The 16,409-nt window shown below is 30.4% G+C and overlaps 2 protein-coding genes across 2 annotated transcripts; both read right to left on the reverse strand.

Moving 5' to 3' along the window:
* Positions 1 to 4,362: 4,362 nt before the first annotated feature.
* On the reverse strand, positions 4,363 to 4,659 carry LOC119609000 (neuropeptide-like protein 31). The gene has a single exon (XM_037963658.1). It carries the CDS (start codon positions 4,657 to 4,659, stop codon positions 4,363 to 4,365), a length of 297 nt encoding a protein of 98 aa, XP_037819586.1.
* A 3,045-nt stretch (positions 4,660 to 7,704) lies between these two features.
* LOC119609010 (keratin-associated protein 19-2-like) lies at positions 7,705 to 8,311 on the reverse strand. The gene has a single exon (XM_037963670.1). The coding sequence runs from the start codon at positions 8,167 to 8,169 to the stop codon at positions 7,804 to 7,806; it is 366 nt and encodes a 121-aa protein (XP_037819598.1). The 5' UTR covers positions 8,170 to 8,311; the 3' UTR covers positions 7,705 to 7,803.
* Positions 8,312 to 16,409: the final 8,098 nt, after the last annotated feature.

A 16,409-nucleotide genomic window follows, 5' to 3' on the forward strand; every position in this document is an offset into this window, starting at 1 on the left:
AATGAATATAAGGATTTTTGTTCTTACTTATTTATAAGCAAATATTTCTTATTGAAGTGATGTCTTTAATCTGAAAGTTAATTTAATTCTATGGATGCATTTGAAAAATAGCCATGTTTTATACATCCTGAAATTTAAAATCGTAATTGTACTGTGTAATGAAAAAAATTAATCAAATAAAATAATAATTATTTTAATACTGGTGAATCGCTCAACACGCGCTCCTAAGGAACAAGGTACATGAACTTTATTAAGTTTTTGCGAGTTTCTTTTTAAAATAAATTGATAATTATTATTAATGTTTTCTAAAAATTTCGAATGAAAAAAGCGGTTCTACATGTTTTATGAATAGGGAGTGTGTTATGCTATTAACAAATTGACTATAATCACAGACCAATCACGGTTATTGATTTGATGTACAAGCGCAACTAATAATCGACAACTGCACTAGTGTTCAGTAATTTTTCGCGGAATTTAAGATGTTCACACATACTATATAATTCTTTTATTAAATATCACCTTTTTCAATTTTAATACAAAGTTATTCAAAAGAATTCTTAAGTAAATTCCAGGTACATAAATCCGTATTGCACTTAGAAGTCTTTCGTAAAGTAATAAATGCTAACCAGTAATACTCCGCTATCTATAAGTACTCGAAATATTGTACATACATACATATATAGTACATTATAGGACTAGAAAATTATATTATAGAAATCACAAATAGAATGACAAACTTATATATACCGTTTTCACTAAGGTGAAGCGTATAATTATATATATATATATGTCCAGTGTCTGTGTTCTTTAAATTTCGAGTCGAGAAAAAAACATTTAAATATCGTCACCTGAAATGCAAAAAGACGTAACAACCAAAAAAATTTAAAATCGACTTTTTGATTAAAAATAGTCAACTGCATCAAAATACATGTTGTTGAAAATTTTAAGAACCCTAGTGTCAAAAGCACCGACTTTATTGAAATAAAATTCAAAGGGCATAACAACAAATTAGTCATATCCACAAGTCCGAAAAATATAGCCGCACAGTTATATTCAAACGAAGATCCCGATATCTTCGGGATCCAAATCTTCAACAATTCTCTGGACCTATGTTATCCATTTTCAATAGGCTTCGTCTACGGTACCATAGAAGATCATGTGCCAAATTTCATTGAATTATCTATAAAATTGCGACCAGTTTGATTACAAGGTTTACAAGCCCTATTTGGGGGTTCAGTTGTATGGGGGCTAGGTGAAATAATGGACCGATGTAAACCATTGATAACAGGCTTCGTCTCCGATATCATAGAAGATCGTGTGCCAAATTTCATTGCATTATCTTCAAAATTGCAACGTGTAGTTTGATTACAAGGTTTACATGGACAGACAGACAGACAGACGGACAGACATAGCTAAATCGACTCAGAAAATTATTCTAAGCCGATACCCAGCAAAAAATCTGAAATTTTTGGTAATAGCCAGTAGTTATTTCATACATTACTTGGTAATGAGTGTTCATTATCATCCACATTATTTCATTTAGCTGAATAGGTTATTACTGGTAAAGAACAAAACAATTTGGATTTGTTATGGCTCAATTGTCTAGGTCGTTTATTTAACAAACAGGGGGTTCGTGGTTCGAGCCCTGCTGGATACTGCTTATTTTTTTTCAAAATGACATTCATTTATATTTTTTTGTAAAATGCCGTTCTCAAAATTACAAAAAGCAACATGTTAATGGAGCATCGAGTAAGCGGCTGGAGTGAGGAACATAGAAAACAACTGAATGCCTGGAATTTTTTTTATTTTTTGTTTTCTACATACAAAGTCGGCCCAAAATAACTAGCTATCACATAACATATTTGTAGGCTTAGTTGTAACTCGTTATTTCGCAAAGTTTTTGTAATCAAATTAGTAACCATTTATTAATTTGTTTAAGGTAGGTACATATTATTTGAACCTCGTCGAACAAAAATAATTAGTTATTCACCCCAAAAGTAATTAGTTTCCACGAGATTCCAATATTACTTTCTAGATTACTAGGTAATGAAAATTTTTGGTAGGTATACTTTAAGGTAGATATAGGACCAATATTATTGTGCGTTACAGACATCAGCACAGACCCAATATACTCTCCCCACTAAAGTTGTATAGGGTACAATGAAGCAGTGTGTAGACCCTATAAAAGGGTACTTTTTGGTACTTTTTCGTTCTACAAAAGGTACTTTTTGAAATTTCTATAATATTCAACCTAGAAACGTGAAATTAATATTTAGAGTCCGGATTATGTGAGAACCTATAAAAAAGGACTTTTTGGTAATTTTTGGTTTTTAAAAAGGTACTTTTTGAATTTTCTATAATATTGAACCTAGAAACATGAAATTTAGGATGTAGGATCCGGATTAGGTACGAACCTATAAAAGGAGACTTTTTGGTACTTTTTCGTTCTAAAAAAGGTACTTTTTGAATTTTCCATAATATTGAACCTAGAAACATTAAATTAAGTATTTAGAGCCCGCATTAGGTGAGAACCTATAAAAAGTGATTTTTTTGGTACATTTTCGTACTGCAAAAGGTACTTTTTGAAATTTTTATAATACTGAACCTAGAAATATGAAATTTTGCATGTAGGGACCGGATTAGATGAGAACCTATAAAAGGAACTTTTATCGTACTTTAAAAGGTACTTTTTGAATTTTCTATAATACTGAACGTAAGTGAGAACACATAAAATGGATTTTTTGCTACTTTTTCGTTATACATAAGGTACCTTTTGAATTTTCAATAATATCGAACGTAAAAATATGAAATTAAGCATTTTGAGCCTTAATTAATTGAGAACTAGGAAAAAAGGAACTTTTGGACACTTTTTCGTTCTTCAAAAGGTACTTTTTGAATTTTCTGTAATATTGAAGCTAGAAACATTCAATTAAGCATGTAGAGCCCGGCGTAAGTGATAACATGTAAAAGGGGACTTTTTGGTACTTTTAAGTTTTTGTTCTATGACTGTTTGAACAAAATCTATAGAAGGGGACTTTCTGGTACTTTTTCGTTTTTCAACACCACTTTAGTGGGGTATACCCTCTCACTGATGTTTGTAACGCACAAAAATATTGGTCCTATACCTACCTTAAAGTATACCAATCGGTTTAAAATCATTTCTGAGTCGATTTATCTATGTCCGTCCGTCCAGATAATTCAATGAAATTTGGCTGTTGAAAATGGTTAAGATCGGTCCATTATTTCACCTAGCCCCTATAAAACTGAACTCCTGAATAGGGCTTGTAAACCTTGTAATCAAACTATAGGTCGCAATTTTGAAGATAATTGAATGAAATTTGGCACATGATCTTCTATGGTACATGATCTTCTACAAAGCCTATTGAAAATGGTTAACATCGGTTACCTAGCCCACATACAACCGAACCCCCGAATCAAACTACAGGTTGCAATTTTTCAATGAAATTTGGCACATGATCTTCTATGGTACCGGAGACGAAGCCTATTAAAAATGGTTAACATCGTTCAATGATTTCACCTAGCCCCATAAAACTGAACCCGACGAATAGGGCTTTCAAGTTCATAATTATGTTTAATATAATCGTATCTCGACAAAAAGCTGCAAAACCAAGTTCTATACTAGCTCTGATGACCCTCATGAATTTTATAATTATAGGGTCTCATTTCACCATAGCCCCTACACAAAGCCCCTTCAAAATTTGACTTCATGTCCATAATTTTATCTATAAATGTATATAGCTTTACTGACTGACTGATTCATCATCGCACAGCCCAAACGGCTGAACCTAGAATCATGAAATTTTGACAGTAGATGTGCTTTTGGTTATGTAGTATATCCACTATGGAGGGATTTTTGGAAATTTGTACATTTACGGGTAAAAAGGGGAAAAACGGGTAAAACAGGTTTTCTTAATTATGTTGCACAATATTAGTGATACAAGAAAAATTTTAAATGCACCTGTATCTACTCTTAAAATGAGCAGATGGGTCTCTGTTACTTTTTTGAAATTCGTACCTTTATGGGGTAAAAATGTGTAACAAAGGTGATTTTGGTACCTGTCTCCACTTCCTGCTAAGAAGAGTACGTTGGTAACGAATAACCCTATTTATACACATTTGGATCAACCAGATGGTTAGATATTACTGACAATGATTGCCTTGTACATGTGCATTAACTCTTTTTCGAACTGCTTAGCAATTTAATAAACCTAAGCTCTTACCTTTTTCCCTGCTATTCCGTTAAACATACAAATACCAATTTCATTTCTATTAAATATTTATTTCTTAACTTATTACATTAATTTATATCAGTACATATAACTTATTTGTTCGAGCGAATTATCAGCCGAAATAACCAAAGCCGCCACCTGTGGATGAAGCAGATGCAGAGGCTTGAGAATTACTAAATCCACCGCCACCACCACCATATGGGAAACCATAACCACCATAACCTCCATAACCTGGGAAGCCATAACCACCATAAAACTGGCGGACTAAACGCAAATGTTCGACATTGTCTGTATCACCACGAATGGCACCATCAATAGCTTCCAGAGTATTTCTATATCCACTATCAACTGGCCAACAGGAGCAAATGGCCAAAAAGCAAAGGACCACAAATGTTAAAATTAATTTCATTATGTATAGATTTAAAAAATTTTTGTTTATTTAAGCAAACGATCGTTTGGTTTTGGACACTTGTAAAGTTCTGTTAATTTCTTGGACAAATAACGATTTTTTATAGGTCTGTTATATTCTAAAATTTAGTATACTATAAGAAAAAAAATTCAAAATTATACATGCAAATTTTAAATTTTTTTAAATGATTTCTACAACAACATCAGAATTTTTGTTATAATTATTTTAAAAGGAGATCAAGTTAATATATTATATTAAATACTAGTATTACCTGCATATTTTAAATATTTATCGTCAATAATATTCCTCCAAATACAAATTTAATTCAAGTTTTGTCTTAAATTGCATTGAACTTTGAAAAAATGTTACGATCGAAATCAGGTTACAAAAATTTCAACGGGATCTTTCTATAATTTTTGAATGTCAGAAACAACACTATACAAAATGAATTTCCCAACTAAAATAATATTTTGTAATTTATTTTTTTTTTTTAATTTTATTAAAATTAATTTTTTACATTTTTGCATTATAAACCTGATAATATTCTAGCAATACTGTGTTTACATTTTTTTGGATCTAGCTCACCAGATATTGACTTAGACGTAAGTACCAATATTTGGAGTAGGTTATGTTAGGTTTGGTTGAAAGGAGGATGTATAGGACATCAAATCCGATGAAATACACCTAGGCCACTATTGGGCCTGTTGTGCGCTCCTTTTCATAAAAAATTGTTCACTTATTCTTCAATGTTCAGAAACTCAATATCCTGGACTTAATTCTTAAGAATTTTCCAATCAGTGTTAGTCAAGAATGCTATTTCTGGAATAACATCACTTCCAAGATACTAGGATCTAACTTCGACGAATGCCTGACAGTGGCAAAGTAAGTGCTCCAGAGTTTCGCTGGTATCTCCACATGCTCTACATTCGTCTGAATCCGCACGGCCAATTTTGTATAGATGTGCTCGTAATCCTGTGTTTCCACTCAGAATACGTACCATCATACTAACTTAAGACTTGTTCATTTTGAGGGGATTTCTCATCTTGTTCTCATCAGAGTCACCCCATAGCATCTTTGTGGTTTCAATATTCCAAGAGGCCTGCTACACATATGATGTAAACCTTACTTCTGGGAGAGTATAAAGTTAAAGCTATCTTACAATCCAATACGGTCTTAGATTTAATTCTATCACCTGATATCGCCCCAATTGCCTTCTGGCTGTCGGTAAATATATATAGAGCTGTAGGCGCCATATTTATTCTAATCCAATTTACACATTCCATTATTGCTCGGACTTCTGCCTGGAAGCTTGTGTTATGATTAGGTAAACGGTGGTATATTTCTGTTTCTGGATCTTCAATATAGAACCTTATTCCCACTTTATGCCCCAATTTAGTGTCATCCGTGTAACAACGGATTCCTACTGGTATTTGCTCTAGTTTTCCGCTTGACCAACACATTCTATCTGTGATCAACGTTTCAAAGTTTCCGACATATTCTGTGTCTGTTGAACTAGCGATCAGGCACGTTCGACGATTGTTTATAACCTTCCAATGTGGCTTTTATATATTGATGACGTGTCCTATAACCGCTTTTGGCCAGTTCATCTAAAGTATCTTAAATATGTTTCAATGGGTGGAATATCTAGCAACGTTTCCAGACTAGTTGAAGTAGTACACATGGCACCACTTATATCGAAGCAGCATGTACGTTTAACTCCCTGTAGTAGTTTGATATTACACTTTTTGTCCAAAGCAGTCCTCCAGATTATTGAAGCATAAGCTAGAATTGGTGTAATTACACTTTTATAAAGCCAATTTGTCATAGTAGGACTCCATTTCATGCCTATAGTTCCCCTACATATCGCCCAGCACCGATGTGCCTTATTGATCATATCCTCTATTGAGTAACTTATATATGTAGATAAGTTCAATAAAGCTTTATGAAGTTAGGGACAAAGTATTTATATATCTCTGAGTAACCACCTCCTAAGGACCCTATCCAGAGAAGAACAAAAATTAACTACATAAAGGATAAGATCAAAAAGACACATCGGTGTTGGGCTTATAGATAAGCATGAAATGGGGCTTTAGTCTAACTATGACACAATGGCTTTATAGAAGTGTAATTAGACCAATTTTTACTTATGCTTTAATAATCTGGTGGACTTCTTTGGACAAAAAGTGTAATATCTAACTACTACAGAGAGTTCAGCGTACATGCTACTTTGGTATAAGTGGTGTCATGAGCACTACGTCAATAAAGGTTCTGGAAAAGTAGATATTCCACCTATTGAAATATATATAAGATAAGAGGCGGAACTTACAGCCATACAGCTTATAACTTTAGGCGAACTAACCAAAGGCAGTTATAGGCTATTTACAGAATATGTCGGGAACAATAAAATACTGATCCCAGATAGAATGTCAAGAATTGCTAGCCATACGTGGTTCCATTTTAAAGACCAAGAAGCAGAAATATACCACTGTTTCCCTAATTACTACACTAGCTTCCAGGCAGACGTCCGAGCATTAACAGGATACGTATATTTGATTAAAATAACTATGGCGCAAACAAGGGTTAATATATTTACCGAGAGCTAGTAGGCAAATGGCGATATAACAGATGATAAGGCTAAATCTAAGACCGTATGGGATTGTAAGAAAGCCTTAACCGATTACTCTCACAGAGGTATGCATTGCACTATATGGGTATCACTCTGGAGCACTTTCTTTGATAGAAGGCAAAGAGTTATCAGTACAACTGTTCAAATCAAATTTCCCATGCTGTTTAAAATTTTTGTGATACAAAACTAAACTGTTCTAGAATATTGGGAATCTGTATAATATATACAGCTTAGATATAACCGCAAGAAATAAGATTGTCTTCATATTGGAAATACCTATTTTTTGGTAAAAAATTTACTGTACAAAAAATTCTCAGCAAAAGAAGGTATATAAGTTTCAGTTGTCCCAAAACTGTGGTTATTAAATAAGTTTAGAATAAGTTTTTTATTTCAGTGATAAAAATCAACAATTGTTTTCATATACATAAATAAAAAAATAATTTATTTAATTTGGTTTTAAAATTAATAATTATACTAAATACAATTAAACATTAACTAAAGCCGCTCTTATGATGATTCTATCTACCAAAACCGAAGCCACTACCGACAGATGATGCCGATGCAGAAGCACTAGCACCACTGATGCCACCTCCAAAGCCTCCACCAATTGGATAGCCACCGTAGCCACCATAACCAGGATAACCACCATAACCGCCATAACCACCATAACCACCATAACCGCCATAGCCGCCATAACCGCCATAACCGCCATAACCTCCATAACCACCGTAACCACGAGCTAAGCGTACATGATCAGCATTCGCATCGCCTTGATCAGCTACATAAGACACTGACTCCAAAGTGTTCTTTTGTTCGTGTTCAATTGGCAAGCTGGAGCAAATGGCCAACAGGCAAAGTCCCATAATAGTTATAAACAATTTCATTTTGTACGAATAAATGAATATAGATTTATTTATGGATAATTTGCTTAATTTCTTTACTAAGTAAGTAGTTAAAGCTCTGCACTATTTGAACGATCTTTTTGTTTTGAAATGTAAACAAACTCTGTGAATTTCTTAAGAAATTGACAATATTTTATAGGTAAAGAAATGGTTTGGCATTTAGCCAAAAATTTAATACAATAAATACTCTAATCAATAATCGATACAATAAAAAATCCCCATCTATAATCGTAGATAAAAACCAAAAAAACATCTTGTATTAACTAAGTATCTACAAAATACATCAATATCAATTTTGAAATACAATTCACAGATAAGCAGGTGCTTTAGTAATATCTTGTTTTATTTCGTCTTAATGTAGATATAATTTCCATTTTTGTTTTGTTTTAATACATGTTTTACAGAGATTCTGTGTGTGTTATAATTTCGTTTTAGGTAGTTCAAAAGTGGTCCATCCAGTCTGACTGTTAGAGAGTGTTAAAAAAAGTGTGAAGAAATGAATTAGCCGTTTAGATTAGAGATATTAAAAAAACAAAAACATACTTATCATAAACGGAAAGAAGTAGACATATTCGTTTTAAATGTTATTTAGATTTTAGAAACATAATACATTTAGGCCCATTTAGAATAAAAAATTGATTTTGTCAATCCGTAAGTAAAACGCATCAATTTCAGAGTTCGTATAAAATTGGTAATACTAAATAGCAGTGGCTGCCTTGCTAATTAGGAATATACGTATGATATTGATTTCATTCCGGTCTAAGACCTCTGTCTGTTAAAATCAAGATACTAAGCAAAGAGAGGTCTTCCTAGAATGACATAGTAAGTAACGAATGCGGCATAGATAAGAAAAAACAGAAATCTCCTTGTAAAAAGTCAAGAGGCTCGGCACATAATTGCTCCTACTAACTAACTACTAACTAACTAACTAACTAACTAACTAACTAACTAACTAACTAACTAACTAACTAACTAACTAACTAACTAACTAACTAACTAACTAACTAACTAACTAACTAACTAACTAACTAACTACTAACTAACTAACTACTAACTAACTAACTAACTAACTAACTAACTAACTAACTAACTAACTAACTAACTAACTAACTAACTAACTAACAACTACTAACTAACTAACTAACTAACTAACTAACTAACTAACTACTAACTAACTAACTACTAACTACTAACTAACTAACTAACTAACTAACTAACTAACTAACTAACTACTAACTAACTAACTAACTAACTAACTAACTAACTAACTAACTAACTAACTACCTAACTAACTAACTACTAACTAACTAACTAACTAACTACTAACTAACTAACTAACTAACTAACTAACTAACTAACTAAACTAACTAACTAACTAACTAACTAACTAACTAACTAACTAACTAACTAACTAACTAACTAACTAACTAACTAACTAACTAACTAACTAACTAACTAACTAACTAACTAACTACTAACTAACTAACTAACTAACTAACTAACTAACTACTAACTAACTAACTAACTAACTAACTAACTACTAACTAACTAACTAACTAACTAACTACTAACTAACTAACTAACTAACTAACTAACTAACTACTAACTAACTAACTAACTAACTAACTAACTAACTAACTAACTAACTAACTAACTAACTACTAACTAACTAACTAACTAACTAACTACTAACTAACTAACTAACTAACTAACTAACTAACTAACTAACTAACTAACTAACTAACTAACTAACTAACTAACTAACTAACTAACTACTAACTAACTAACTAACTAACTAACTAACTAACTAACTAACTAACTAACTAACTAACTACTAACTAACTAACTAACTAACTAACTAACTAACTAACTAACTAACTAACTAACTAACTAACTAACTAACTAACTAACTAACTAACTAACTAACTACTAACTAACTAACTAACTAACTAACTAACTAACTAACTAACTAACTAACTAACTAACTAACTAACTACTAACTAACTAACTAACTAACTACTAACTAACTAACTAACTAACTAACTAACTAACTAACTACTAACTAACTAACTAACTAACTAACTAACTACTAACTAACTAACTAACTAACTAACTAACTAACTAACTAACTAACTAACTAACTAACTAACTAACTAACTAACTAACTAACTAACTAACTAACTAACTAACTAACTAACTAACTAACTAACTAACTAACTAACTAACTAACTAACTACTAACTAACTAACTAACTAACTAACTAACTAACTAACTAACTAACTAACTAACTAACTAACTAACTAACTAACTAACTAACTAACTAACTAACTAACTAACTAACTAACTAACTAACTAACTAACTAACTAACTAACTAACTAACTAACTAACTAAATAACTAACTAACTAACTAACTTATTAACTGTTAATACAATTTTATCTCATAGACCCAAAAAACTTACAAAATCAGTTGCAGAACAAAAGATTTAAACAATACTGATAAAAGTTGATGTTTATCCAAAAATAAGTTTTGACAGTCTTTCTTTTGAAAATACGTATAAGTTTGGTCCATAATTGAGGCAAGTGCTAATAAAAGTCCTTATGAAAGTCAAACTTATGATCAACTAATATCGATACATTGTTTTGAAAGTGGGTATTTAACAGTCAAATAGAAAACTCTTAGTGTATCAACTCGCGATACATTAATCCTCGCTAGAGCACTGTCCGCAACAGCACAGATCTACGTTCAAGCTTAATTTGTAGAATCTTAAATAATTCCAAACCATCTAAAACAAATGGACATGATGGATTTCTTTTATAATATGTTAAAATTATACCATAGGGTATTCAAAATTCTACTTAGGATATTCTTATCATTTTAAAAACCAACATTTCAGTAAAAACATTAACAAAACAAAATCAGAAAAAACCCACAATATTTCAGGTTTAATTTATTACAGTATCTTCATAATTAATTGTCAATAACGTTTTCAAATTACGCATGCGCTAATTGATGTAGATAATGTGACTTTAAAATGCTTCTGAATAATTTCATTAATAAAATAGAATATAACACTCTTACTTGGTAAATAATAAATTTTAATGATCTAATCAGATCATTAGGAATGAATTAACTTAATAGTAATTTTAATAAATGTGATCTAAAAGTTAATTAAGCTAAGTATATAATTTAATATTTAACGTAATAATTTTAAATTATTATTATTATTAAATCGAATAACACGCATATTCGTTTAAGTAACTTAAAATGATTCACTGCTTTTTGATTTCTGGAAAATCCCCCAAAATTAAAAAAAAAATAAATACAAAAAATCTATTGTTTGGTTTTAGTATTTTGTTTTGTGTCTCTTATTTGTTATTCTGTGTTAATGGCATTGAAACTTGTTTTAAAATAAAATGTAAGTATTAAAAACAATAACAAAATGAACTTATAATGATCAACTAATATTTTTTTTAATAACAAAAAAAAAAAAAAACAAGCGGATAAAAATAATTCGGCTATGAAGATTCTCACATGCACTCTATCAAAAGCAAGTATTTATAGGTTATAAATTATAACAAGAAAATTTTAATAAAATCCCGGAGAACGAACAGTAATTTTGAGACAATATGAAATCTCAACAAATAAATAACAGTTTTAGTAGATCGATCATTCAATTGATCTCCAATTATTGTCAATTGCTACAAACATTACAATAAACACATAATACCCATTAAACCATTTCACAAATGTCTAGAGTATAATTAAGATACCAGTTCTATTTGCGGTGAAGCAAATTTTAATTCATTAAATAATTTAATAAACTTTTAAATGTGTTAATCTAATGAATAATATGAATTTGCTGAAATTAATTAATTTATGGGTAGAAAGTTTAATGTAGTTCATCAACTTTCTCTTTGTCTGAGATTTTGTTTTATATTGTTTTTTTTTTTTTTTGTATTTAAACTTATTTGTCTAGTCATTTAACTATATTGTATTGTAGTACAAATTAGAAACCCATTAATTTAGCTTAGAAGATCTTCGCCTTAAGTACTTGTAAAGAACTTCTCAATAGAATATGACTACACAGATAACAAATGTCATTCACCGATTCTCAACTAAAACAACAGTCAACTAATAATTTTTTAGAATGTCTGTTCAGAAAGATTTCTAAAATTTTAAATTATTATTAATGACTGCTACGTATTTAACGCCCATCTTCATATATGTATCTTAGTATGAGAATTAAGTGGGTATTTTAAATTTGTGATGGTGTTTGGGACAATATGAGCGATAAACAAATATTAAGCGGTACATATAATTTAATTTTTGTAGATTATTTACAACTTTTATCTGTCTATCTATCTATCTATCTATCTATCTATCTATCTATCTATCTATCTATCTATCTATCTATCTATCTATCTATCTATCTATCTATCTATCTATCTATCTATCTATCTATCTATCTATCTATCTATCTATCTATCTATCTATCTATCTATCTATCTATCTATCTATCTATCTATCTATCTATCTATCTATCTATCTATTCTATCTATCTATCTATCTATCTATCTATCTATCTATCTATCTATCTATCTATCTATCTATCTATCTATCTATCTATCTATCTATCTATCTATCTATCTATCTATCTATCTATCTATCTATCTATCTATCTATCTATCTATCTATCTATCTATCTATCTATCTATCTATCTATCTATCTATCTATCTATCTATCTATCTATCTATCTATCTATCTATCTATCTATCTATCTATCTATCTATCTATCTATCTATCTATCTATCTATCTATCTATCTATCTATCTATCTATCTATCTATCTATCTATCTATCTATCTATCTATCTATCTATCTATCTATCTTATCTATCTATCTATCTATCTATCTATCTATCTATCTATCTATCTATCTATCTATCTATCTATCTATCTATCTATCTATCTATCTATCTATCTATCTATCTATCTATCTATCTATCTATCTATCTATCTATCTATCTATCTATCTATCTATCTATCTATCTATCTATCTATCTATCTATCTATCTATCTATCTATCTATCTATCTATCTATCTATCTATCTATCTATCTATCTATCTATCTATCTATCTATCTATCTATCTATCTATCTATCTATCTATCTATATCAGATTCGGTTTCAACACCTAAAAATACATCGTGACATATTATTTTAAAAAGTTTTTCCGAACCTTCTTTCATTCCAGTTTTTATACAATTACTATTATAGTCCTGACATTTGGAAACGTTTTTTGTTTATAACACTTGATTATGTGGAATTTTCTATAGATGTGTTACATCAAAAGTTGGCAGACTGAAATATCTAAAAAAACGAAAGACTTAAGAGACAAACATTATATAGACCTTTGTTTAAAAATTCACACAATCAAAAGTGATTCTTTAACTTCAAACCCATATGGTTCAAGTTACTTAACAAATTACTACATTTCAAATTCTTTTTCGCAATAAAGTCAAATTCTTCATAAATCGTTTGTGAATATTTTCCAGAAATGAAAAAATCCATAACTTATATCTCCGTTATTTATGGACCGATTTTGCTGATTTTAAATAGTCGAAAGCATTTCTGATCGAATTATTGATGATTCGGATCTGGCAGATATCTGGTGTCTTCTGGAAACTGATTTCAACATACACACTGACAGGCGGATATGACTAAATCGATTCCGCTATCTATAAGGATCCAGAATATATATACTTAATAGGGTCAGAAAATTTTATTATATAAATTTCTAACGGTATGACAAACTTATACTTCTCACGAAGGTGAAAGGTATAATCACGAAGGTAAAGGGTATACTCCCGATAGTGAAGGGTATAAAAATAAAATTTAAATATACAATAACCCGCTGTATACGATTACAAGATATCTTTGGATTTTAAATGAAATCCAATAAATAAATAAAATGTTAAAAACAATATTGTTTATCACTAAGATGACAATTCCAAAACAAAAGAAAACAAAATATACTTTTAAAGGTGATTCCCCAAAACCAGATAAACATTTTATAACTTCCCAGCTGTGTTTACCATACTTTACTACATACATAAACATACCTTTCTAAATGTACAGGTCAGGCCGTTATGTTCGAAATATAATTTGTTTCGAAAATTTTATCGATAATTTATTCCAGAATTACAAACATACGGATTTGAATTTATACCTCATAATTTATTTGTTACATTCTCATTTATATTTTTTTTCGAAAAACTTTTGGTAATATGAGTGATAGACCTATTTACCTATTCAGCGAGATTTAAGTTTATTTCAACGAAATTTTCAATATTTTGCTAAAGAGAACTAAAACTCTAAATATAAATTTTTTCTTGCGAATTAAACCCTTTTTTTTAATTTTCTTTCTTAATGTACAATTAAAAGATTTGATGTCCTAGATTTTTTTTAAACATTTTTTCTGGACTTAGGCAGCCTAAATAAAGAAATCCTTATAGGTTTTTTATCTCTAGCGAAATCATTGTAAACTGGTGTTATTATTTATTTGTTGGAGGCCAAACCGCAAACATATGTCATATTCAGCGTTTTTAAAATGCGCATGATTGTGACGTCTTTGGATTTTTTGTTTATGTTTTAATTTAATTGATTTTGTGACAAAATATATCTTCATATATTATTTAATTTATATTTATTATATTATCTTTATATAATTTATGTCTTCAAATTCATATATTGGATACGAAGAAGTTTTGAAAATCGCTATAATGGAAAATTTTTAAGATATTAAAAATAATTAAGTTATACTTTGATTTAGATAATCGAGGATTAAGCAATAAGAAAAGATGTTAAGAATGTATTTTGACTTTAGTGCATTTTATATAGGTTCAGTTATAGATCAGTCCTCATTAAATTCAGATGAAAAATTATGTTCCCAAGTATAAACTTTTTTATGTCGATTTTCATCACTGTTCTAGTAATTTTCTGAATCCTCCTCATCAAATCAATCTGAAGAGAACTTTATATGAGCGGTACAGACAATTATTGACCAATCATAACTTTTTATAGACCGATTTTGGTTCATATAATCGCTGTACTCGCTTTTTTTGCGCTAGTAATTAGCCTTAAATTAATTTTCTGATGGGGGCTTATATGGGGGGTAGGGTAAGTTATCGACACATTCCTCATGAAATTCGCTAGCAAGGTCAAAGTTCGTATAAAAGTTTATTGTGTCGGATTTCATAAACGTATTTCATAACTTGTATTTTTAAGCCAGCAATTATCGTTTAACTAATTTTCTGAGAGGGACCTTATATGGGGGGTAGGGTTAATTATGGACCGATCCACATACAATTTGGTAAAGAGATTTTGCCACGCAAGGAGCTTACTTGTGTCAAATTTTATCGCTATACTCCTATTTTAACCAGTAATGGGCGTTAAAGTAATTTTCTGAAGGGGACCTTATATGGGGGGTAGGATCAATTATGGGCCGATCTTATAAAAAAATGGAAGAGAGGTTTTGGCTAGTAAGAAACTTACGTGTGTCGCATTTCATCGCTTTACTCGTATTTTTAAGCCAGTAATGAGCGTTATAACCATTTTCTGAAAGGGACTTCATATGGGGGATAGGGTCAATTATAGACCGATCCTCACTAATAGGTGGTAGAGAGATATTGGCTTGCGAGGAACTTAAAATCAAATTTTATTACCATATCCGTATTTTTTTAGCCAGTAATGAGCGTTAAAGTAATTTTCTGAAGGGAACCTCATATGGGGAGTGGGATCAGTTATGGACCGATCCTCACTTAATTTAGTACAGAGATTTTGACTCGCATAAAACTTATGTGTGTAGAATTACGTCACTGTATTCATAGTTTTAAGCCAGTAATGAGTGTTAAAGTCATTTTCTGAAGGGGACCTTATATGGGCGTTAGGGTCAATTATGGACCGATCTTAAAAAAAATTTGTTAGAAAGATGTTTTCTCATGTGAAACATATTTATGTTGAATTTCAATACTATACTTGTGCTTCTAAAACAGTTATGTTCGTTAAAGCTGTTTTTTGGAAGTCCACTTGTATGGGTGCTATCCGAAAACGTGGGCCCATTTTCAATACCAAGCAAATATATTGGTAATAGTGGCTCTATGACCAATGTTTCGATATGTTATAAACGGAATGACAAAATCAATATACCCCCATCTTTTTAT

Source organism: Lucilia sericata, unplaced genomic scaffold (assembly GCF_015586225.1).
Source record: "Lucilia sericata isolate MDLA Ls3-8-SP2 unplaced genomic scaffold, ASM1558622v1 Contig000911F_arrow, whole genome shotgun sequence".
Taxonomy (NCBI): domain Eukaryota; kingdom Metazoa; phylum Arthropoda; class Insecta; order Diptera; family Calliphoridae; genus Lucilia; species Lucilia sericata.